General features: G+C 38.8%; 4 protein-coding genes across 13 annotated transcripts; 2 read left to right on the top strand and 2 right to left on the bottom strand.

Annotated features, from left to right (window-relative positions):
* Nucleotides 1–13: 13 nt before the first annotated feature.
* lg4h12orf73 (linkage group 4 C12orf73 homolog) lies at nucleotides 14–2,691 on the bottom strand. Of its 2 annotated transcripts, none has more exons than XM_044192690.1 (3): nucleotides 2,539–2,691; nucleotides 1,423–1,539; nucleotides 14–767 (listed from the first exon to the last, which is right to left on the bottom strand). In XM_044192690.1, the coding sequence occupies exons 2-3, from the start codon at nucleotides 1,528–1,530 to the stop codon at nucleotides 648–650; spliced, it is 228 nt and encodes a 75-aa protein (XP_044048625.1). In that variant the 5' UTR covers nucleotides 1,531–1,539; nucleotides 2,539–2,691; the 3' UTR covers nucleotides 14–647. The 2 variants fall into 2 exon arrangements, with proteins under 2 accessions (XP_044048625.1, XP_044048624.1); XM_044192689.1 differs by lacking the exon at nucleotides 2,539–2,691 and adding an exon at nucleotides 2,053–2,210.
* Nucleotides 2,225–9,054, top strand: LOC122874602 (G/T mismatch-specific thymine DNA glycosylase-like). 8 transcript variants are annotated; one of them, XM_044192678.1, is made up of 12 exons: nucleotides 2,225–2,301; nucleotides 3,358–3,359; nucleotides 4,308–4,627; nucleotides 4,835–4,873; nucleotides 5,066–5,265; nucleotides 5,457–5,526; nucleotides 6,513–6,648; nucleotides 6,856–6,938; nucleotides 7,039–7,133; nucleotides 7,220–7,391; nucleotides 7,612–7,768; nucleotides 8,620–9,054. In XM_044192678.1, the coding sequence occupies exons 3-11, from the start codon at nucleotides 4,348–4,350 to the stop codon at nucleotides 7,716–7,718; spliced, it is 1,182 nt and encodes a 393-aa protein (XP_044048613.1). In that variant the 5' UTR covers nucleotides 2,225–2,301; nucleotides 3,358–3,359; nucleotides 4,308–4,347; the 3' UTR covers nucleotides 7,719–7,768; nucleotides 8,620–9,054. The 8 variants fall into 8 exon arrangements, with proteins under 8 accessions (XP_044048613.1, XP_044048611.1, XP_044048612.1 ...); XM_044192674.1 differs by lacking the exon at nucleotides 2,225–2,301 and adding an exon at nucleotides 2,946–3,040 and having other exon boundaries at nucleotides 3,292–3,359; XM_044192673.1 differs by lacking the exon at nucleotides 2,225–2,301 and adding an exon at nucleotides 2,965–3,040 and having other exon boundaries at nucleotides 3,299–3,359.
* A 795-nt stretch (nucleotides 9,055–9,849) lies between these two features.
* On the top strand, nucleotides 9,850–16,776 carry LOC122874601 (G/T mismatch-specific thymine DNA glycosylase-like). Of its 2 annotated transcripts, XM_044192669.1 has the most exons (11): nucleotides 9,850–10,005; nucleotides 10,690–10,764; nucleotides 11,836–12,002; nucleotides 12,450–12,742; nucleotides 12,847–12,916; nucleotides 13,211–13,346; nucleotides 13,572–13,654; nucleotides 13,748–13,842; nucleotides 14,201–14,372; nucleotides 14,629–14,781; nucleotides 15,952–16,776. In XM_044192669.1, the coding sequence occupies exons 2-11, from the start codon at nucleotides 10,706–10,708 to the stop codon at nucleotides 16,077–16,079; spliced, it is 1,356 nt and encodes a 451-aa protein (XP_044048604.1). In that variant the 5' UTR covers nucleotides 9,850–10,005; nucleotides 10,690–10,705; the 3' UTR covers nucleotides 16,080–16,776. The 2 variants fall into 2 exon arrangements, with proteins under 2 accessions (XP_044048604.1, XP_044048605.1); XM_044192670.1 differs by lacking the exon at nucleotides 10,690–10,764 and having other exon boundaries at nucleotides 9,865–10,005.
* On the bottom strand, nucleotides 16,630–21,817 carry LOC122874599 (patatin-like phospholipase domain-containing protein 2). Its single transcript, XM_044192665.1, has 9 exons — nucleotides 21,440–21,817; nucleotides 20,137–20,369; nucleotides 19,946–20,011; nucleotides 19,191–19,400; nucleotides 18,923–18,983; nucleotides 18,642–18,842; nucleotides 18,095–18,227; nucleotides 17,848–17,946; nucleotides 16,630–17,601 (listed from the first exon to the last, which is right to left on the bottom strand). Exons 1-9 carry the CDS (start codon nucleotides 21,642–21,644, stop codon nucleotides 17,334–17,336), a joined length of 1,476 nt encoding a protein of 491 aa, XP_044048600.1. The 5' UTR covers nucleotides 21,645–21,817; the 3' UTR covers nucleotides 16,630–17,333.
* Between the last annotated feature and the right edge of the window lie 666 nt (nucleotides 21,818–22,483).

The raw sequence follows: 22,483 nt of genomic DNA, 5'->3' as shown, positions 1-22,483 counted from the left end.
CATCACAAGTTAGTCAAAGGTGATGTCTTGGCGTTGTTTATTTTGTCTGACCAACAGTCCAAAACAACAAAACTTCTTAATTTAAAATGATACAATACAGAGAAAAGCGTTAAAATCTTCTTCTAGCTTGATAAATGACTTTAAACAATTAATCAATTATTGTTGACAATTCATTTTGCAAACCTATAAGTATTTCCATATAGAACATTTACCACAAAGTAATGACAAAGGTTTAGTTTGATATTTTTATTTCAAATACATTTTCTCTGCTAAGATAAAAACAATCAAAAGATGTACTTTTGAATAGTATAGAATTACTTCATGACTTCAGTGTGTGTTCATGCGTACTCTCTTACATATTCCATCCCTCGGTCTTAAAATGCAAACACGTTCAAAAAGGATGAAGACATATATTAACACGAGACAAGGATACTAATGGTTGTATAAACCAAATGACCTTGTTCCAGATATGATCCTTATCCCGAGCAGCCAGACGGGTGTGTACATTTTATTCCACTCCTGTTTGTTCCATTAGAGGAAAACACCAAACACAGAAAATATCCATGTGCAGATGACCCCGGAAAGAACTTTTCTCCCAGGCACGTGGCTGCCTCTAAATGTTGGCAAAAACTGGACTTAGTCTGCCATCAGTCCACCTTTTGTTCTGCTTTAAGCTGCTGCATCGCAGCTACCGCTTCTTCTCTGGCTTTGTAGCCCAGGAGTTCTGTCTGAAGCTCCCCCGGCTTTGGTGGGATCTCTGGTATACTCTGAAAGACAAACAACAGCAGGCACTGTTAAACATACTGAAAGATTGGGCCTGTTCGGTTGGGTGATGTTGTATTTTCTTTCAATTCCCATGCATAATTGGTCAAATGTTGATAACATGATGTCACATCAACATATTTTCAGCAGCTACACTGAAATTTGATAACGAAAAACCTTTCAGCAATCTGAAACATCAACAGTAAAAGTCTGGCTTTAGTGTCACCTGAGGTTTTTTGGAGCCGATTCTGACACAGTAGTGATAGATGAATGAAAGCAAGTTGTTTTTGAAAAAATCTGACTGGTTTATCCCTACACTATATACAGTATGTATGACCATCTTTGAGTAAAAGCAACCTTTACATCAAAAGTGTGGTGGCTGTCAAATTGCATTTTGGGAAATGCAGGAAAATGCTAACACATATAGTATAGTATGTGTTGTTCGGCTGTATAACAACACTGTTATTATACTGTGTATAATTATGTATTTACACTGGTGCAACATTTTTTGTATTTTCCAAACTTTTCAAAAACCTGAAAATGATCATCATAATAATTTTAACACTGCAGACTTGTTTATTGATTTAATCTATAGAGTATCTACAGAAAACAGACAGGCCAGTCAGGCCACTGTGAAAAAAGGTTAATTCTGTGCCTCACCAGATCAGGTAGGTAGTACTGGTGGACGACCTGTGCCCCTGCGAACATGGCCACTATACTGGCACCAAACATCCTCAGGTACCGAGGCCAAGACACACCGGCTGGCATCTTCACAGACTTAGAGAGAGAGAGATAAGTAAACAAATCAAAACTATATGCCAGAAAGAAGCATCTAATCTTTTTGTCTGCTCTCCTTTTCAATTTGGTGCCAAGTCAAACATGATGTCTAATCCTTTTCTTGCTAAATAAAAAGTGTTATTGTTTATTAAAATTGTAAACTAACGCCCCATAATCAGGGCCATACATCATATAATTGGACAGAGTGATTAATCACATCAGATACTGGGATCCTGTACAGGTATACAGCTACTATGGGTATAAGTTACCATTAGGGTTTTCTAGCTGGTTCACTATTTTAATATCATATGCATGTATCAACATGTACTGTAACGATTGCTAACCACCTGCACAGTAAATCCAGTGATAGGGAGGCTACTGTCAATGTACAGTATGTTAGCCCTGATGTTACAGTTAACGTTAGCAGGGCTACAAGTTTGAAGAACAGAAAATGGTGACAGAGCAACAGACATACCGGTAAACTAACACGAAGTGACGCTAGTAAGACCTTACCTTGTCTAATTCACTGTCTCTTAAATAAATGGCCGCAATGTGAAGCTGTTTTTCACCATTTTAAACCCAACTGGCTGTCATTGGGACACACAAGCAGGTCATGCTGTTTAGCTAACACGGAGATAATTTAAAAGGTTAGTGAGCTCTCACTCTGCCTATATTTACGGATACCACCAAAGGTTAAGATTCCGTTTCCCGTCGCCTGTTTTTGCATTTGTGGGCTCCGCTTTTGTGAATTTATTGGTTGAGGTGGATTGTAATATCTTTTTAAGCTTGAATGAAAAAAAACACTTGCTTTATATTCCACTATTTTCAGGCTGCTTGGCGACGTAGGCTACATAACGTTAGCATTTTTGTTGTTGTTGTTGTTGAACAGCTAAACTCGCTAGCTACATGCTGCTTGTAATAATGTGTCTTAAAACTTACATTGTTGTAACAGTTTAAAACAGGTACATCGGGGGAGTTGGAAAAAAAGCAAATACTAACCTGGATAATCTGGAGGGTTCAGATATGGACTTTTCACCGTGTGTGTATTTTGAAGGGGTTCTGGTTTTACTGTAGAGTGATGCGCCGTACAAAAACACACCATCTTTGGCTGTTACATTCTTCTACAGTATAAATTCGTGCAGGTGTTTTCATATCTGTCGCCGCCTAGCGGTAGCTTGTACGAAGATGGTACGGACTCATACAGTCGGTGTACCAACTATAATCCCGTGTTTTATAATGTTTAAATAAATAAATAACATGTACAGCTTTACTTAATAATTATCGATCGTTGGTTGTAATATTATAATTGTGTATTGTGACTATGCATCCTAGTTCATTTTAGTCTGACCCATGCAGTACACCTCCTAACCAAGAGGTGGCGGTAGACCTTCGCTCAACCCGAGCAAAACGAAATGTTGAGCGTTTAAATGGTCTTTGTTTTGTGAGGATTCCCTGCCCCCCGTCTCCTTATTTGAAAACTAAAGAACAAAATGTATGACAGGTATGTTAGTTTGCTCATATACCTTTATGTTTCTTTATTTTAGAGGTCACTTTCGGTTTCAAGACAGCTGTAGGACTGCGTAATGTTATTAGCTTACTGATAGCTAAAGCTTCCACCTTCCTGTAGCAGCGTCCGTCCGTCTTCTTTGTGCCAGCAATGTACCGTATGTGCTATAATCTTCACACAGCTCATATCTCCAGTGTGTATTAATGCATTTGTCAGCAGAATGAATGTTAATTTATTCAAATAAGTCAACAGTTAAGATGGAAGAAAACCAGTATACATCATTGACGGTTCCTACGGATTATTTTCAGCAGTGGTGAGTTGGTGTTGGAGGTGGCAGGGTCCTGGGAAACTTCTCATGTTATCTCCTTGACGTCTTCATTTTCATGCATGAGATGGAGAAAAATAAATGACATTTGACACACGACATCATACATACACTTTATATTTAGGCTTGTAGCAAGTGATAGTGTAATTATTAAGGATAATAACCTGTCAAAATGTTCCTCTAAATGGGAATGTGGCAAATAATGCAGGAAAAGTAACGCTCAGTTAAAATTCAGATGTGTAACAGTAAATGTAATAATTGCCAGTTCATTTACAATGTGATGATATTGCATTATGTGTACTCTGTAACTGTTTTGACACATTGATAAACATATTTCTTAAAATGTTGACATGTTACTACATTATCCAGCAGTTATTACACCATCACCTGCTACAGGCTTCATAAATACAACTGCAGTGGCTCTTACTCAGCATATTTGCCAACTGTAGAATGGATACAGCCTGAAAAGAAACTCTTCGCATGTTTGATCTTTAGTTGACTTCATATCAATCACAGTCACAATGTTTTTGCAAGTCCTATCAATCGTTTGTATATCTTCATTCCATTCTAGTCGGCCTACCTATTTGTGGGTGCAATGAGTGAGTGTTTTAGGTGTTTTATATGCTCAAAACTAATCAAATAGCCACAATAAAGCAAGGTAAAATAGCTTGACTTACATGCTCGTGCAATGAATGAAATGCAGAGTATATAAACAGGTGTATATCAGAGCATGTATGTTTGTAAGTATTGTGTCTTGTAAGCTTGCCTCACCCACTTGTTCACGCACCCCATTAAACGCCAGACATAAGTTGTCTTCTCTTGCTGTTTCCGGATCCTGTCTCGTTTCCTTCTTTTGCTCACCTTCCTCTTCCTTCTCTCTTTAACCTTCATCGTCCTCCTTCTCTTTTCTTCTCTCATGCTCCCTCTCTTTTCTAGGTACCAGTCCAGCCAGCAGCACCCCGAGGCGCAGTATGTGATGCCGTATCACAACATGGGCCATTACACAGAAGGTCCCAGAGATGAGCTCGTCATGGCTGAGCTCTCTGTCCACCGGGAGCCACCTCTTTACCAGGAACCTTTTTATCAGAACTACCCCCCGGCCCCAAATCACTACCAGGACCTGACCTATCAGCAGAACGCCAGGGAGCAGCAGCAGCAGCATCCTGCACACTTGCACCACCCTCAGCATCAACACACAATACAGCAGCAGGAGCCGAGTGTTCAGCAACAACCTCAGCCTGCTGCTCCACCTCAAGGTATCGAAGAGATTATTGATCAAAGTAACTCTCCCCCGCACAAAAAACAGTTTTTTTAGTCATATCTACTGCATTTATATATCTGCTGCTTTTAGTTGTAGTACATCTGTCAGCCTGTACTACATTTTGCACACGCAGCATGGTGTGACTTGCCAAATACTTGTTTGTCAGTGGTTCTCTGGAATAATTGGGGACTTAATCTTGCAGGAAAAAGCCACCAAGAAGCAGAAAAAGACATCATAAAATGTAAATCAAAGTTCTTTCAATTACTTGTGCTGTTTTTTTAGCCAAGGAGTTGCCCTCTGGGCCTTTATCGGCGTCAATTTCCGCTGTATTTTCTCTAATGACTACGACTTTGCTTGTAAATTCACCAACAGGTGCCTTTGTCTTTGTATCAGTCACTGTCATACCTTAACACGTTCCTTCCCTCTGTCGTAGTCGTGACACCAGTGAAGAAGAAAAGAGGCCGGCCTCCTAAGCAGCAGGCAGAGGAGGGCAAGACACAGGAGGAGGACGATGAGATTGAGGCCGCCAAAAAAGCCAAGAGGGCTCTCAACCGCTTCAACGGCATGTCAGTGGCTGAGGTTATGGCCAAAACCCTGCCAGACGTTATTACCTACAATCTTGACATTTTGATAGTGAGTTATTTACTGGGTGCCTATTAAGAATTTGTATATTTGTTTATTTGAATAAGTAGTGGATTGGTGTTTTTTGTGCCAATTGTACAAAAAAGATTTACACACGGTGCGTCTATGTTGTAAGGTTTCAGTCGCAAAAAAAGTGATTTTTAGGTCTGTTGCCATGGTAACACATTCATGTTTCTCCTCAGATTGGAATTAACCCAGGACTATTGTCAGCCTTCAAAGGACACCATTACCCAAACCCAGGAAACCATTTCTGTATGTTGAAATTCAATTCCATTACTGACTACAGGGGATACACGCCAGCTTTCACTTTTAACTTCTTCCACCCTGTTGGACCCACCGCCGGTCCATCATTACGAACACTTGTTATGCAGCTCAGATTTGTTCAAACTCATAATTTCAAATGCAAGTAGAGATCCCAAAGCTTCCAGAGATACCAAAACGCATCATGCTAAATTACAAAGAACTATTATAAAATGATGCAAATACACTTTGTAGCTTTTGTTTTGATGTATTGGTGCAGCCATAAAAATGGTGTCTTGGGTTTGAATATTTCACTCTGTATATAAGTGATGTATATCTTCAGTGATTCACTGCAACAGACAACAAAATGCACAGTATGCATGACACTGTTGTACCATGTTGAAAAATAGATATTTTTATAACCTCTAAGTTTTTTGAGGGGTCTTTAAAGGGGAATACCTACATTTAAGGGGTCAATAGAAAATTTATGAATTCCATTTTCTAATTTATCATCAATGGAGGTTTTTGCCAGACAGGTTTTCAAAATGGGAGGTTGCTGAAATCAGGGCGCACAATGATTTCATAAGCTTTTACATCTAGCTGCTCAAGATTATTTTATCACACTGTTTCTAAAGTATAGTAGGCACACAATTGTTCTTTTCTCTAAAGAATATTCTACATGTATAATATTAGTCTTTAATTTTTGATGTTTTGTGCACTGTTTATCATTATGCTGGTAAGGCAGCCAAACATATTTAACGCTGGTACTGTCATTCATTTTACCTTAACCTCAGCAGGTCCAGTATCACCACAGCACATCTTTTTACAATAAGAAAATATTTTACTGCTTGGCCAAAACTGTAAAACTAAATTATGCTGGAAAACAAACCTTCACATAGTCCAGCTGTGTGTGCCATTAAAAAACTTGTCCAGGTCTAGTTTGTGTGTCTCGATAGCCACTTGGCTAAAAACATTTTCAACTCTTCTTTTCTATCCAGGGAAATGTCTGTTTCTTTCTGGTCTAACTGACCAGCAGCTCACCTACATGCATGACCAGAGCCTGCCAGAGAATTATAGCATCGGCTTCACCAACATGGTAGAGAGGACCACACCTGGCAGCAAGGACCTCTCCAGGTGAATAAAAAAAAGACACATAGATCTGTTAAGTTTATAGAAATGCTTTTATACAGAATGATTCTGAGTTAGTACAACAGTAGACTAAGACTGAATTCTAAAATCGCCAACAGTGAGGAACTTCTGGGTAAAAATGTGTGTGTAATCCAGTGTGTCTCTTGAAACAAGCATAGATAATATTTTTCTGGTTTTATGTCTTTGTCCCAGTAAGGAGATTCGTGAAGGAGGTCGACAGTTACTTGACAAACTGCAGAAGTACAAGCCATTAATAGCAGCTTTTAATGGAAAAGGTAAAATGGTTAAAACACTGAAACTACTTTGTTTAGATGGCTTATTCATAAAGCTGTTGGGTAAATTTAACATTTTACTGACATTTGTTTATTTTGTCAGGTATTTATGAAATCTTCTGCAAAGAAACTTTTGGTGTGAAGGCCAAGAATCTCGAGTTTGGACTACAGCCCTACAAAATCCCAGAAACTGAAACAGTATGTTCAAACAGTACCAGGGTTACTCTTAAAATACACTCAACAATACAAACAACAATCCTCATAGCATATTTCCTTCCACCTAGGTGTGCTACTTGATGCCATCATCAAGCCCCCGCTGCGCCCAGTTTCCCCGTGCACAGGATAAGGTACATTTCTACATCAAGCTGAAGGAACTGCGAGACCAGATGAAAGGCCTGGCACCCAGCCACGAGGTGGAAGAGACACAGTACTCGTTCGATCTGCAGCTCGCTAAAGGTAAACAGTACAGTTCCTTTTAGTAATATAGTACAGCGGAAACATCAGGTGTTGGATTACGATTCATTTTGTGGCTCGCTTGGATGCAAAGATATACCTGCTTATTTGGATTTTCTGAAACATAAGCAAGGTACATCTTTTTTTACAGACATATTAATGTTTACAGACATATATGTCTTAGATGAAGATCTAACTCCTCGATGTTGTGTTTGTTCTGCAGAGGATGCCAAGAGGATTGCAATCAAAGAAGAGCAGGTGGATCCAGAGTATGAAAGCTGTAGTGGGCTGCATGATGATGCGAGGCAAAGCAGCAACACCTGCAACTAACAGAGACCGAGGAGAGGTGAAAAAACAGGCCTGTCTGCTGTAGCACACAGGTAGTGTAGTTACCATGTAGTTATAATTAGGTTTAGGTAGAACTAGATAGAGTCTTTTTATTTATAAATAAAACATTCGAATAGTTTCAGAATAATGAAACTGTAAACAATGCCTCCAAACCACTGTGACTGATACCTATCTAAAGCAATTAAGAAGTCTATTGATTTTCATACAATACTGACATAAAGTGAACCAATGACCTGAACCATCCTGAAAGTAAAAATCCCCAAAATTATGGCATGGTGTGAAAAGTTGTTGTCAGTAATGTTGAAGGTAGCCTGTGGAGTTATTTACTTCTAGTAGCGCTATAGAGCAGTTTTTATTTATTTATTTATTTTAATGAGCGGGTCCCCATTTTGTTTGTCTCATGCACACACACAAGGCTGTACATATTCCTGCCAATGTTTTCACATTATTCCACTGATGTCCAGGTGGCGGTAACACGCCAACATACGCAGCAATGCGCTGGCAAGGACAGGAAAGAAGAAGACTGCTTGCTAGTAAACATGGATGTAAACAATGCAGCTTTCAATTTTTTAAGAAAATCGGCTTTGCAAGTGTGTTATGAGGAAGGAAATGCATTCACTGCGTTTCTTAGGACCCAAGGATACACGTTTTGGAGAGTAACACTGAATGGAAACATAACTTTTGTTTATTCACAAGAAAACTCCACAGGGCACCTTACACAGTTTGCAGTAGATGACATAAAACACACAAAACCATGATCCTTTTATCTTTTGGGTGGTTTCTAGAAATAAAATAATTTGCTGAACTCTTACCAATGTATCGGTTAATGACTTATAATGGCTTCTGCAAGCAGCACAATCATCTTTATTGTGGTATCTTGCAGAAATGGACATTGTAGGCCAGTCAGCGGACAACATGACATGGAACCTCTGCAGCTGAAGATGTTCACACTCAACAGATACCAGATATCACCTGTACTAGTAGCATGATGCATCAATGAGGGTAAGAAACCCTCTGATGATACCACAAGAGAAGAGGAGTCATACAGTTTCCTGAGGCATCGCAATGTGACGCACAAGGGAGAAAGTTCCCACAACGGTTACATTTTCTAACTCTCAAACAGAATGTGTATGTCTTTTGTGTTGTTTTTTTTTAATCACTATTTATTACATTTTGTATGGTATGTGTGTCCAGTGACTTATTTTTGTATTTTTTAAAATTTACATTTTATGATTTATCACCTGTATAAATATGTAATTGTACTCTGGAATTTCTAATCTGTAATTACAGAGTTATTAAATCTCTTCTAAAGCTGTCACGTTTATTGTCTCATTGTCATTCATGTGAAGCTGTAATACATAATCTATAACTTAAGGAAACACATACAAGCCATCAGAAGACATGGTTAGTGCTGCTTGAGTGGAAAGTAAAGTCAGATTTTCAGAGCTCTATGATAATAGCAGGAAGATTTGGTTGATTTGATTTTGATGATTAACTCACTTATTGACTTGTTTTCCTTCCCAGCAGCTGTGTATTCAATACACTGATGCATAGTTTAAATTAAACATATAGACACCAACACCAACATTTAAAAAGCTAGAAAGAAAACCTGACATCGAATTCCAAATGGCACATTTAATTCCATTTTACAAATTTCTGGCTACAATATGTAAAGGGAATCTGCTTTGTTGAATACAATTTTAAAGGACAGTCACTGTTTACAGTGTTATTTTTTATTATAGGAGTAGTAGTATTTGTTGTTGTACTCACTATTAGCAAGCAGAGTGGACAAAATAGCTGGCGTGGGCCTCAATAACCAAATTAAATACCGCACCAAGCTGCAAACATAACCCTTTAAACATCCCAGACTATCAGCCAATAGAAAACAAGTCTCACGGAGTTTAAAAGTCGAGCAGCTCATACCAATGCTAAAATATGTGCGTACCGTTTGTTTGCTTTCAATTTTATTATGTAGTTTACAGTACAAACTTGATATCCAAACAGGTTTATATAATAAGACGTGATAATGTCAAATAGTCCAACATATTCTCCTTGGAGTAATTTTTCTTTTTTATAGTCAAAGATATTTTTCTTTTTACACCCCTACGTCTTAGACTTGAGATCTTCCGGTGTCAAAGTTGACCGGTAGTGCTGTCATGTCTTTGTTGCCTGTGTTTCACTTCATGTGTTGTGAATAGAAGAGCGAGATAGATGGGAAAGAAACAGTTATCTCTACAGAAGAAACACGTTTAAACCTTATCCACAACAGGTTCGTTTAAGTTTTTATATACTGGTAAATTGTGTACAATTTCTTTGCGAGGAATCTCAATGGGAGCGAAACCATTCATCCATGCTAAGTTAGCTGAACAGCTAGCTGTTGGCTAATATCTGCTAGTTGCACTTGTGGCACTACTACTGGCACTACTAGTGTTGTAGTGTGAACTGCTGTTAACAATACCATTCATGTTGTCACCCGGATTACGAAATAGTTATAACTGAAATGTGATCGCTACAAACTCGTACCTTTTACCTGCTAGCATTGTATTCTAAACCTGGTTTAAAATGGCAAATTGATAGCTGGTTTTCATTCGGGTTTAGCTTGTTAGTTAGCATAGTCATGAAAGAGGGAAGAAATATTTTAGCAGGGTAGATGTGTAATCGCAGAATTTGGGGTTTAGGATATCTATTGTTTTTGTACTTTTCATAAAATAGGATCTGCATATGATTTTTTTTTAATCTTCGTTTTAATATGTAATCACCATCTAAGTTATCCTTTGTTGGTATTGTTTATGTTATGGTTTATCTTTTGTTGCTAACTCCACAGTTTGTCTAAAATGCCCTGGCACATGCATTCAGTTTCATACACTGCCAGACTCTTAATATGCTAAAACACATGTACTGTACATCACTTAGCTATGTTTCCTCAACATGCATATTGATTTATTTAATAAAGTCAAACCACCCAAAAGATGGAAGAAAAGCTGAATGGATCATTCCCTGTTGTCTCCCCGGAGTATCTTCATCAGTGGTGAGTCTTCCTCCTCACCACAATGTGGCCATACAGGAGTCCGATTATATCAGCAAACCTCTGAATGGCAAAGTGTGATGAAAATTAAATGAAAGCATGTGCGCCCATTTGCCCATTTGCCCTTTTGACTTTTGTTTTACCATTGTTTTCATAACATGCCATTTGGTTTGTGCACTGTGAATGAGGATTTACAGTGTTGTGTATATTGTTTTGTTATAGTTTGATGGCATTTTACTGGGGTTTAATACAGGGAGAACACAGGAAAACATCTTGCCGGTGGAATGTCTCTGATCTTTTCCCTTAATATGATGTGAAGCTTACAGTCTCTTTGATTCACTGTTGACTGGGAACTAACAGTGTGGGTTTTCCATGTGCTGTGAAAATAAGTTGCAAGCAACTCTGAGTGATCTGTATATTCTCCTTTTTGAATCACAAATGTACACAGATTCCCCTGATATACACTCAGTTGCCAGTTTATTAGGTCCACCCTGCTAAAACTAAGGTTATAATGTTAAGTTTAGGTTGAAACTGTTTTAAAGAGGTGTTGATTCAACTTTATGGTAGGCTGTAGTTTGGGGGGACTGTTGAATTCTATTGCATTATAAAATGGTGTTTCTAGTATTTAGTTCCCTCTCATTGACATAAAGCTCCACAAACACCTCTTGAAAACGCTTTCAACTGAATTGGCAAACTAAATACAGTTGATTCACTGTGCTGTGTGCAAGTTTATTAAATGAACCTAATATTAGGTTCATTTAATAAACTGATAAACAACTTGGACCTAATAATTAAGTTCTCATAAAGGAACCTGTCCATTTATAAGGATTAACTGACTTAACAATTGTAGGAGAACGTGCATCAGTTGTGTTTATTAATTTATCAAACCAAATATTAATCATCGCTATGTTACACTAAATCAAATACAGAAAAAAATAAACAAAAAAGCACATAAGCTACAATGCACACTGGTCTAACTCAGCTTTAACCCCGCAGCACATCCCGCCGCCATTTCACTTATTGTATTTATTATTTCCCCCCTGTTTTTTATTTATTATTATTCTCCCACCACAGGGTTCAGTCTGCACAGCAGTTTCAAGCTCTCCAGGCTCAATATTCAGGCTTCAACTCCAACAATCAGTTTCACTACCCGGAGGAGCAGACGGGAGAGACAGCCATGGCACACATGGCTAATCCAGAATCCATGATGGATCAGCAGGAACCTGCCAACCTGGCAAAACGTACTATGATCCCTTTTAAATATCCTCACTGAATATAAATCAGCTGGTTCTGGGTCAGGTCCCAGATTTCTTAATTTGTCATAAAGTGACTCAGTGTGTCAACAGTAGGTCTGCACAATTATACCTGAATGATAAGATCTGATGAAAGTTTTGTAATACTGCATGGCATTAGCATGCTTGCTAGTAAGCATGGTTTTGGAGAAAAGCTTTGTGTAAGTTAGTGACAGCCTTGTCAAGTGTATTTGGCTTTCTGAAATAATTTTGAGTAGTATTGGTTTGCATTGAAGTTTGATATGCTTCTAGACACTCCAAAAATGGAATTAAATGGTGTAATATTTAAGGCACAGTAACATATAGATGGAGTCTGTCAACAGTTAAACAAAGTGTAAGGGCATGGTGAAGGTTCAGACAGTTTGTCCTTTTGATATCATATCTGAACTTTTGTAGCCCCAGCCAAAAAGAGAGGCAGACAAGCTCAACCCAAGGAACCCAAGGCACCCAAACCACCAAAAGTCCCCAAGGCACCAAAGCCGCCTAAGGACCCAAATGCACCTAAAGCCAAACCTGGTCCTAAGCCCAAGAAGGCCGCTGAGGCTCAGGCAGATGGCAAGCAAGAGAAGATTGATGAGAGCTTCAAGAAGGTGAAGAGGAAAGTTGACCGCTTCAAAGGAATGTCAGAGGAGGAAGTCATGAAAAAAACTCTACCAGACCTGCTGGATTACAACCTGGACTATGTCATTGTAAGATTACCTGTTCGACTGTTTAACAATGGAGCCGAACGCTGTGCTATCAGGAATGAATTTGAGTTTGTAAGCTTCAAGAACATCTCCCGTTTTGCTTTCAGATTGGTATCAATCCAGGACTGATGGCAGCTTTCATTGGACGGTGGTTTCCAGGTCCTGGAAATCATTTTTGTAAGTTCCGTGACAAGAATGATTTTGAGTTGTGTAATAGTAAAACAAAATCTGCAAAAATGACCGGAGTGGTCCTGTACTATCTTTTTGAGTTTTAGACCTGTAGAGTTAGGACTTTTTTGTTGTGAGTTTATACAGGTTAAATTAAAGACATATTAGAATTGATTTTTACCTCACTCCTCCCATGTTATAGATGGAGATTAAGCAGGATGCTGTGACACCATTAATTTCAGAAAAATACATCTGTTTTTGTAAGCCAAAGAGATGAATGACTGGGTAACTTTTTAATTTCAGGGAAGTGCCTATTTCTGTCGGGATTTACTGAGGAGCAACTCAACCACATGCATGATACCACCCTGCCTGTTAAGTACAAAATGGGCTTCACCAACATGGTGGCCAGGGCGACACCAGGGAGCAAAGACCTCTCAAGGTACGCCTATAGACTTTTTGGGGGTGGGGTGGGGGCATCGCTCATGGATTTTGATTTGATCGCTCACCATCATGTTTGATGTTACTGGTGACAGAAAATCTATATTTAGGGCAAAGAGGGGGCATCCTGAGTTGTGCTGAAGTTGGATGAGCAAACGGCTAATTGCAATGAATTTTGTTGTAACACTGTATTATAACCATTTTTCTTTTGTTTTCATCTCAACAGTAAAGAGTTACGTGAAGGAGGCACAATTCTCGTAGAGAAGCTGAAGAAATACAAGCCTCTTATTGCTGTTTTCAATGGAAAATGTAAGCACTCTTGTACTACAGAGCAACGGTTATAATAAAATTATTTGTTAAAGTGATTTAAAGTAATATTTTTCTGTCCTCCCCACCATAAAGGCATCTATGAAATGTTCTGCAGAGAGTTGTTTGGTAAAAAACCAAAGAAACTTGAATTTGGTTTGCAGCCACACAAGATCCCCGACTGTGACGTGGTGAGCACCTGACTACTTTGCAACTTCATTATGGATTCCTCAAGTACTGATGAAAGTTAGCCTCATTTCCTAAATTCTGTCTCGGATTGAATTTTTTTATTTATTTATTTATTTTTACATTTTTGGCTGACCCCAGACTAAATGTTCAATCTGTTTAGTAAAATGAAAGGATCAGATCAGTACTTGATACCAGCAAGTATCAGCACTGAAAAAGTGAGTGGTGCATTCTCAAAAATTCTGTTAATTGCAGGACATCCAAAATATTTGTTCTACTTAAGGGTTGAAAAACCACAGCAGTTTTATAAGTATTACCTTTGAAAAATTGATCTGACTTTGATCTGTCATTTCCCTTACACAGGCTCTGTATCTGATGCCTTCATCCAGCGCTCGTTGTGCTCAGTTTCCTCGTGCTCAGGACAAAGTCCACTTTTACATCAAACTGAGGGAGCTCAGAGATCAGCTGAAGGGCATCCAAAGAAGCACTGAGGTCGAGGAGGTTGAGTACTCATTTGACCTGCAGTTGGCCAAGGGTAAGAACAGTCATCGACGAATGGACATGTTTTGTTTAAATTAAAGTTATCCAACCTGTACTAGTTACCCCCCTTTTAATGCATTAAAATACTGTATGAAGAATTAGGCATTGAAAGTAGTAGCATCATTGGTTTGATCCCCTGTGCATTTCAGTACATCCTAATTTAATATCAGGCCATCCTGCCTTTAGTTTTATCTCTAGATCCAGGTGAGAACATGTTTGGCATTTACTCTTCCCTTTTTTTACATCAACAGAGGATGCCAAGAGGATGGCGATAAAGGAGGAGCAGTACGATCCTGGTTATGAAGATGCCTACGGTGGAGCATATGCAGAGAGAGGACCCGAAGGGGGCCAGGCCCAAAGCCAGACCAACGGTCACTGTACATTCTCAACTGTAGAAAACACAGGTAACACACACACACAGCTAAAACGGTTCGCTTCTACAGAGTTTATTCCACTCCTCACATTTTATTAAATCCATTTTAGGTTGTTGAAATGTCCAGACACATATTTATATATAACCATCTTTTAAGGTATTTCTGGAGAGTTTCTGAGTTGTGAATGGAACAGTCAGCGTGTTTACATGAACTTCAAGTACCCCTCCACTCAAAAATGTGTTTTTCTTGTGTTTATGTCCCATGAAATGTCAGACCTTGACTTAACTGATTCGTATCTGTGCAAAGTTTGTCACTAGAGAGGTGTTTTCACATTCCTCTACTGAATGTGCAGTTTTTGGATGTAAACCTGGAGCTTCCTTCCACTATCTAACGTTACGTAATAACAAACACATTCAGAGATCCAGACTTTCTCTGGATGAAGTAGAAAAAGTAGATGTGCTTCCAGCTTCTTTTCAGAGCTTTTTATTTATTTATTTTTTTTATGTGGGATAACCATGTTAAACAAAATATTAATCATAGCAGAGTATTTTTACATACTTTAAAACGTGTCTGGAGGGAAACTTTAAGTAACCAGGTTACAGCCGGCTTTCTGCAGTAAACGTCATGTATATGAGGTGGTTTCTGTAATCAGGGTCGGGGAGCAGAGGAACCTGATTTCCCCAGCTAGATTTCTGCTGGAGAAACCAAATCTCTTAGCCATGTCCAACCCGGGTTTCTAATCAGATTAGTACACAGGTGTATGACAAGCCTGTCCTCTCACTGCGCCATAAGGCCTCCGACACACTTGTGTGTGTGTGCGCGCACACACACTCAAAAGGAAGCAGCATATTGTATCCCCACTACAGTTAAAATGAGTAAATAATGCTTCTAGAATAAGGTCGGAGGAAGAACAGAAATCAGATTACTGAGCTGCTGCATGTATACGTGGATTTACAGTAACCAGGTTGTCCAATATCCTGTGTAACTGGATTTCTCTGAGTAACCTGGTGTCTTGTGTGCATATAAACATACTCATTGAAAAAATGGCCATAGCTTATGATTGGTTTATTACAAGGGACAGATGACTGGAAAGTAAAATGTGTGGACAACAGAGACACTTTTTATGTTGGCACGACTGATATCAGTTGTGTCACATTATCCTTAGCAGAGGGTTTCACTCTGTGTGTTGTCTGTCTTCAGAAGGAGCACAGGAGGCAACCACGTCACAAATCGCTGAAGGCCAGCTCCCAGACGGACAGTGGATGACCCAGTCCTTTGCAGATCAGATCCCAGACATCAGCGGTGGACCAAAGGATGGCAGCGTATAAGGAAAAGACTTCTTTGGTCAGGTTTTAGGTTGTTTTTGGTTTTCATTAGTGTCCGAGTGGGATATACACACATAGATGGACTTTTTAGAGATTTTGCAGGATATTCTTTCTGCACTTTTTATTTTGTTTGTGGTCTTGTATACATGTATGATCATCTTCATGGCAGTCTTTTTAAATATGTGAAATCAGGGACTTGACAATTATGCTTGACTGTCCTTGGAGGAGGTCATGTATTTAAATGTTTATTTTTCCTTTGTACTGTACTGTACCATACTGCACTGTGATGCAGTAAGTGTAAACATTCATATCTACTGTTTTGACAGTAGATAAAACTCCAGATGGTTATTTTATAAGCTTGACAGATCAGTGTGGAGCTATATGATTCTCTGTGAATTGATGATTTAGCTAGCATTAATGTTTTACATTCATGGTGCTATGAACTGACCACAATGCAAAGTGATCACTCGATGAAACCAGACTCATAATGGATGTTAGAGATTCCACAGAAGGAATTTCTGGCAAGCCTTTCAATATAATGTTACACAACTCAAACAGGTAATATTTTAATCTTTGTTATTATCACTTTTCTGCTTTAGGAATTTTAGAATTATGTTTTGTATGTTTATGAAAATGTCATTCACAAGGAATTTTCTGAAACAGTTGCCCATTAAAATGTCCTGATGATGCTTTTTCTATATTATTGGATTACCTTTCAGTCATTTTTAGTGTCACAAAGCCTCGTGGGTAAACTTGGAGTGCCAGAGCTTTGGCTGCAAGATATTCCTAAAATCAACATGCTTTTAAACACACTTAACCCCGGATAAGAACTTGCGTTGAAATGATCACTTTGGTTTTCTTGTCAACTCTTAACCAAACTAAGTCTCTGGAATGATTTTATGGCCTGCGCTCAAAATGCTGGTCATTCAACAGCAAGTTATGTTCATTTACTTTGATTATGGTCAGGGTAAATTATTTTTTCAAAGTAGGATCATTGGGAAAAGTTAGGTTTAGCTTTTGGTCACCATCTCAGGTGGTTCGCAACAACAGCCTTATTGAGTCGACATGCATATGAGTCAGACAAATCCAAACAAACAAGCATTTCTTCTTCTTCACAAAGTACAAAAGTGTTAAGAGATCATAAATAAATATCCATTTAGATACTCTATTGCTGATTAATCTAACAAAACTGATATTATATTCCATTCATGAAAAGTTTAACATTTGCAATACTAAACAGTCTTTTTTCTGACTGATTTATGGTTGATGATGTGTCCATTTGCTTCTGTGGTTTAAAGTCACCTTGCCACATGCAGGTGTATTGGGGGTGGGGAAGTTGGATGGACCCATACATGTAGAGGTGAGGGAGAGGAGGTCCACGTTACCATTGTTGTCCCAACGAAGAGTTTTGTTAGAATATGGGGTGATTGTTGAGGTCAAAGGTTTAATGTTTTTGTCTCCTCCTGTCTGGGTTCTGAGGTCCGAGTTAGAGGGCCTGCTGCTGCAGCGCTGCTCTGGAAATGCACTGGAGAATACAAAGATGTGAACACAAAGTCAGAAGTAAGCATCATCAAAAGTAGGGGTGGTTTTGCAATGACATTATCGCTTTATAAAGTGTTGTGTTTAACAGCAGCAGATATGCTGCAGTGGCAAAGAAATTGTGTATGTAAAGAATAACTAATAATTACCAAACCAATAACAGAACAAAATTATTCATTTGATAATTAATTTGGTTAAAAAATCTAATTAATGAATTTGCAAGTGCACACACCTGTTGGGTTCCTCGCCTCCGCTGCTCCATGTCTGCCTGCAGAGATCTGAAGTCGACGTCAACAGTCTGCAAGTTGCTGTACAGCCTGATAATATCATGCTGTCACAAGAAAACATCAATATATCGTTAGTGTAAAAAATCTAAGTGACGCTACTGATTGTTGATTTTCTAATGCAGAAAGGAGTGGGATATTAAGTTTTCTTGCTTCATCCCCTTCCCCTCTGGTTGCACGATAAAACCACTTTACCTTTTGGTAAGTAAGAAGGTCAGTTCAATGGGCAGCATTAGGAGGGTCAGCAGATACATAAGCACTTTCACTGGAAGGAACTGAATGAGCTGAGAGCCGCCATCATGACTGTCCCTGCATGCCTCACACAGCACTAACTCACACACACACACACACACACACACACATAAAATGTGGACATCACACCAACTTTAATGTCTGTCATAATAGTTATATTACTTGTGGTAGATTTTGTGCTTGGGTGCAATCCAAATTCAGTTCATCACAAGAAGTTAATTTTGCATTTCCAGTGATGCTCCTCCGCTGAGGAGCTTCACAGGCACATGTGGTGGTTCAGTGCTTTGCTCAAAGGTTTAAAGAAGGCAGGGCAGTTATTATTCTCTTTCCTATTCCCTTTTTTTCTGTCCTGCATCTGGACATTTGAAAAAATGTTTGCTTACATTTGATCGCACCGCTTACCCTTTTTTGATTTTCTAACTAAACCCTTTCTTTGGCTTGCAAACCTGTGAGCTGCTGATTACGAGCCAGTCCCACCTGTCCTCCTTACCTTTCTGGAAGCTTACTGGGAGGTTCTCTATGACTTTCAGGTCCAGCCACAAATTATCTTCCTGATGAGGGTTTTGTCCATTCAACAGTGTCTTCTTTGACTCTTCTGCTTGGGCCAACTTCACCAGCTCACAACAAGCAGGTCTGACTGTGTCCCTCTCCGCCACCAAACTGGGGGTAAGATGCTGTGTTCCAAGCAGATCTATCACAGACAGTTGACTAATAATGTTTTGGTTGTTAAAAATCAAAAAGACTCAGTCGTGAGGAGGATGAAGAGCTCACCTCTTTGTCTCAGGAAACAAAGAGCATCCATGTAGCCATTGTGGCAGATCTCAGCAAGCTTCTGTCAAGAATAAGTGGAAATCATGAAGGTTTGTTTGCTCTTCTTTTACATTACAGAGAACCGCTTACGCATCTGAAGATTCATTTGTCTTTTAAAATGAATACATTCAATTTCTTGGTGTGTCAGAGAAGAGAAGTTTCTCTGCTGGGAAAGCTCTCAGTTAAAAATCATGTTTACACTCCACTGTTTTAAAGCAAAAGGACCCACCTCAAGTCTGGGAGGAAAGAAGGACGTACAGACCCGATGCACATTGCCGGTGTTGACCTGGATGCTAACGTTGCCGTAGTGAACTTCAAAGAAGTTGAACGTACCCTCTCTGGGGCAGATGTCGCTCTCACCGGAGAACGGGGCCATAGTGATGGTGTTTCTCTGCTCGAACAGGGGCATGTTGTTGCTCAGGGCTCCATCCATATAGTGCTGAGAGGAAGGAGAACTGACTGAATGTTGATGACCGTCTCAGATGGCCAAAATTATCAGCTTGCAGGGTTTGATAAAGTAATGATTATTACATCTTATAAAATAATTTAGATGAGACACATCTGGATGTGACTGAAAAAATGTTGCTGCTCAGCCCAGATACACCTATATCAATGGATAGCTATGTGTGTTGAATTTAATAATTTACATCTTTGTCACCCTCAGTGGTAGTATTAAAAAGACAATATGGCAGGCAGAGATGAATGCCACAATTTCCACTGGGATTGTCTAATCTTTCTATAAATTAATTATTGATGAAGTTTTCATCAATAATTTGAAGGAAAAGGGAATATTACAATCAAAATGTGTAGGGGACTTCACAGCATGTGCCCCTATTTATAGGATTTTAAAATGTCTGTGGCTTTAAGTTGAAGAACAGAGTAAAACCATATTGTATAACTATTTCCTTCTAATCCCTTTACTAAGGATAATCCTTCTAATCCTTCTAAAATTTTACTTAAAAAATGTACAGGATATCTACTCACCACTCCACGGTATGAAGGTGGGATAAAACCACAGTAAACAGGGAAAAAGCAGCTGCACATGAGAACCTGCAAAGGTGGACAGTGCAGGACAAAACGTCAGATATCGGACCTTCAGCTCCTGGCACTTTGCTGGAATACTATCAGCACAGATGGCATCAGACCAGGCTGTCTCTCTCTCAACTCCATTCTACCTGAATGAGCTCATCTCTGCTGTCGAACTCTGATACCAAAACGTTCTTCCCATCAGCCAGTCTGGTGAGGGACACACAGAGCTTTCCAGAGGCCCGAAGGTGGGCGTCTGCTGGCAGCCTCTCCAGCAGGGAGTCCTGTACTGTCTGCAGCAGACTGAAGCTCGGGTGGAAAATTCCCAGAGTGTGTTTTCTGGCCTCTTTCGCCGTTGTCAAAACATCAACACAGAACTGTTCTGAGGAGGAAAACATATCAAATATGCCTTTGGAGATAGTGATGCATTTATTATGGAGTGAAGGTGAAGTGGTTAAACTTTAATAAAGTTCTCTTTTGATATTGTTTTTATATTTTCTTTAACTATTTTGTGATTCTTTTGGTTCTTTGATGTATTGAACAAGCAAAAGTTGTACCCCTGACTCAATGGCAGACTCACTGAGCTGCAAAATGCATTCTGCATCTCACTGTTCTTTGCTCGTTGTTGCTTCATTGCTGTGAGTCATTTTTTAGCATTTCTACTTAGGATTAAAGGTTGTTGTTAGATTATCAAAATACCTGGAAAATAAAAATAAAATATATGACGGTGTTTTTTGTTATGGTGATGTTATTTCATTTTTATTGTTGTACTCTTGTGAGTGTTTGTGAGTAAATTAATGAGAGAATAGAGCAGAGAGATGGTGAGTGACAGGTGTTTTTCCTCATATGTCCTCCCTTGGCTTTAAACTTGACCTCTGGAATTTACTCTCACTATCGCATGACTTCTGCGCGTGTGTGTCAGTGAACTTGCCAAGTCATTATTTACTCCAAGTTTCAATAACAGCTGTGAGATAACATATCCCTGACCTTTGTGAATGGCCAGGTACTTCATATACTACAGTAGTAAACCTGTCAGACATAAGTGGTGTAACAAAACATAAAAGATATCAAAATCAGATTTTCATATTACTTTTATAATGTTTGATTTTAAAAACACACAGCATGTACTTGTTCTTTAATATAATCATTACACATTAAGATAATGATCCATACTGCCACAATGTCAAAGGGAAATAAGAAATAACTAATCTACTTGCAAAGACAGGGTCAGGTTTAGTTTATTTTAGACATATATAATGCCAGATATCATTATATAATAGAGTAGTGTAATGGGCAATAAAACTGCAACCTCTATGCATTAGGCAATCATCATGAGACAAACAACAAATGTCAGCAAAACAATATGTTTTTGTCCAAAAGATCCTCATATAAATACCCAATAAAAATGATAGACCATGACAATTTGAATCAGCCTCTGATCTCTAAACTCACCAATGGGAATCCCAACAGTCAGAGCTGCAGCCACGAGACAACCAGATGAAGCTCCACAGATTTTAAAGGCTCCATGAACCAGCTGTGGGACCCGCTCCAGGATACAGCTCAGAGCTCCCAGGTAGTAAATACTCCTAAATCCACAGCCAGCAAAAGAGATGTTCCACTCCTCGTCCCAGTTAAACATCTTCTCTGAGGTTTCCATCAACTCAAAACCACATCTCTAATATTGTAGTCCTTTCAATAATCTATCAGAGTTCAGCTCGTGTATTTGGATTCCCTCCAGTATTTCATGAGTCTTATCTCCACTACATTTACAAAGAGGTAAAATGGACAGTGCTATGCTACGGTTTGTTATTGCACAACTTAAAAGGCTCAAATGTCACATGTTTCAAAATAGAAGTGCAGTTAGGCTAGTTGCATGACATGTGATACAGTTTTCATAACTATACTGTGTACAGACGGGGGGTCATGGGGAAACAAACTCAGTCAGCGTGATTGATCCCTCCACTTGAACATTCCAGTTACAGACTTGTTGCACATCAGCTTATAGAGAGGTGTGAAAAACTATATATGAAGCAACTACGTACCCATATGAAAACAACAATTGCTTTTGAGTTTTCAGCCTGTCCAGTTTTCCCATAGATTATTATTATTTCGAGATCCTGCTACTTTTCTATTTGTTTGTTTGTAGGATGATTATGGAGGACTACATGTGATAACAGATAAACTGAGAACAGATCAGTACAAGTCGATAAATATCATATAATCAAAAATATATAAATTAAATCTATGAATACATTTATAACCTGGTATGTTTTAAGCTAACGTCCCATTTTCTTTTCTAACTTTGTTCCAGCAGAATCTGACTAATTGTTTTTCCATCTTTCTGAAAAACTGAAATAAGTTTCTGTGGTTTTCTGTCCATATTGTACTCGATAGTAATATTTGAACACCTCAATATTTGTATTATTTTGTTAGCATCAGGTTAGCATTCAATAACAACAAGTCCATTTGTCTTAACCATTGAGGCTATGCTATCAA

Source organism: Siniperca chuatsi, linkage group LG4, assembly GCF_020085105.1.
Source record: "Siniperca chuatsi isolate FFG_IHB_CAS linkage group LG4, ASM2008510v1, whole genome shotgun sequence".
Lineage (NCBI taxonomy): Eukaryota > Metazoa > Chordata > Actinopteri > Centrarchiformes > Sinipercidae > Siniperca > Siniperca chuatsi.
Note: the sequence above shows the minus strand (reverse complement) of the source record. Positions and strands in the feature narration are given on the sequence as shown.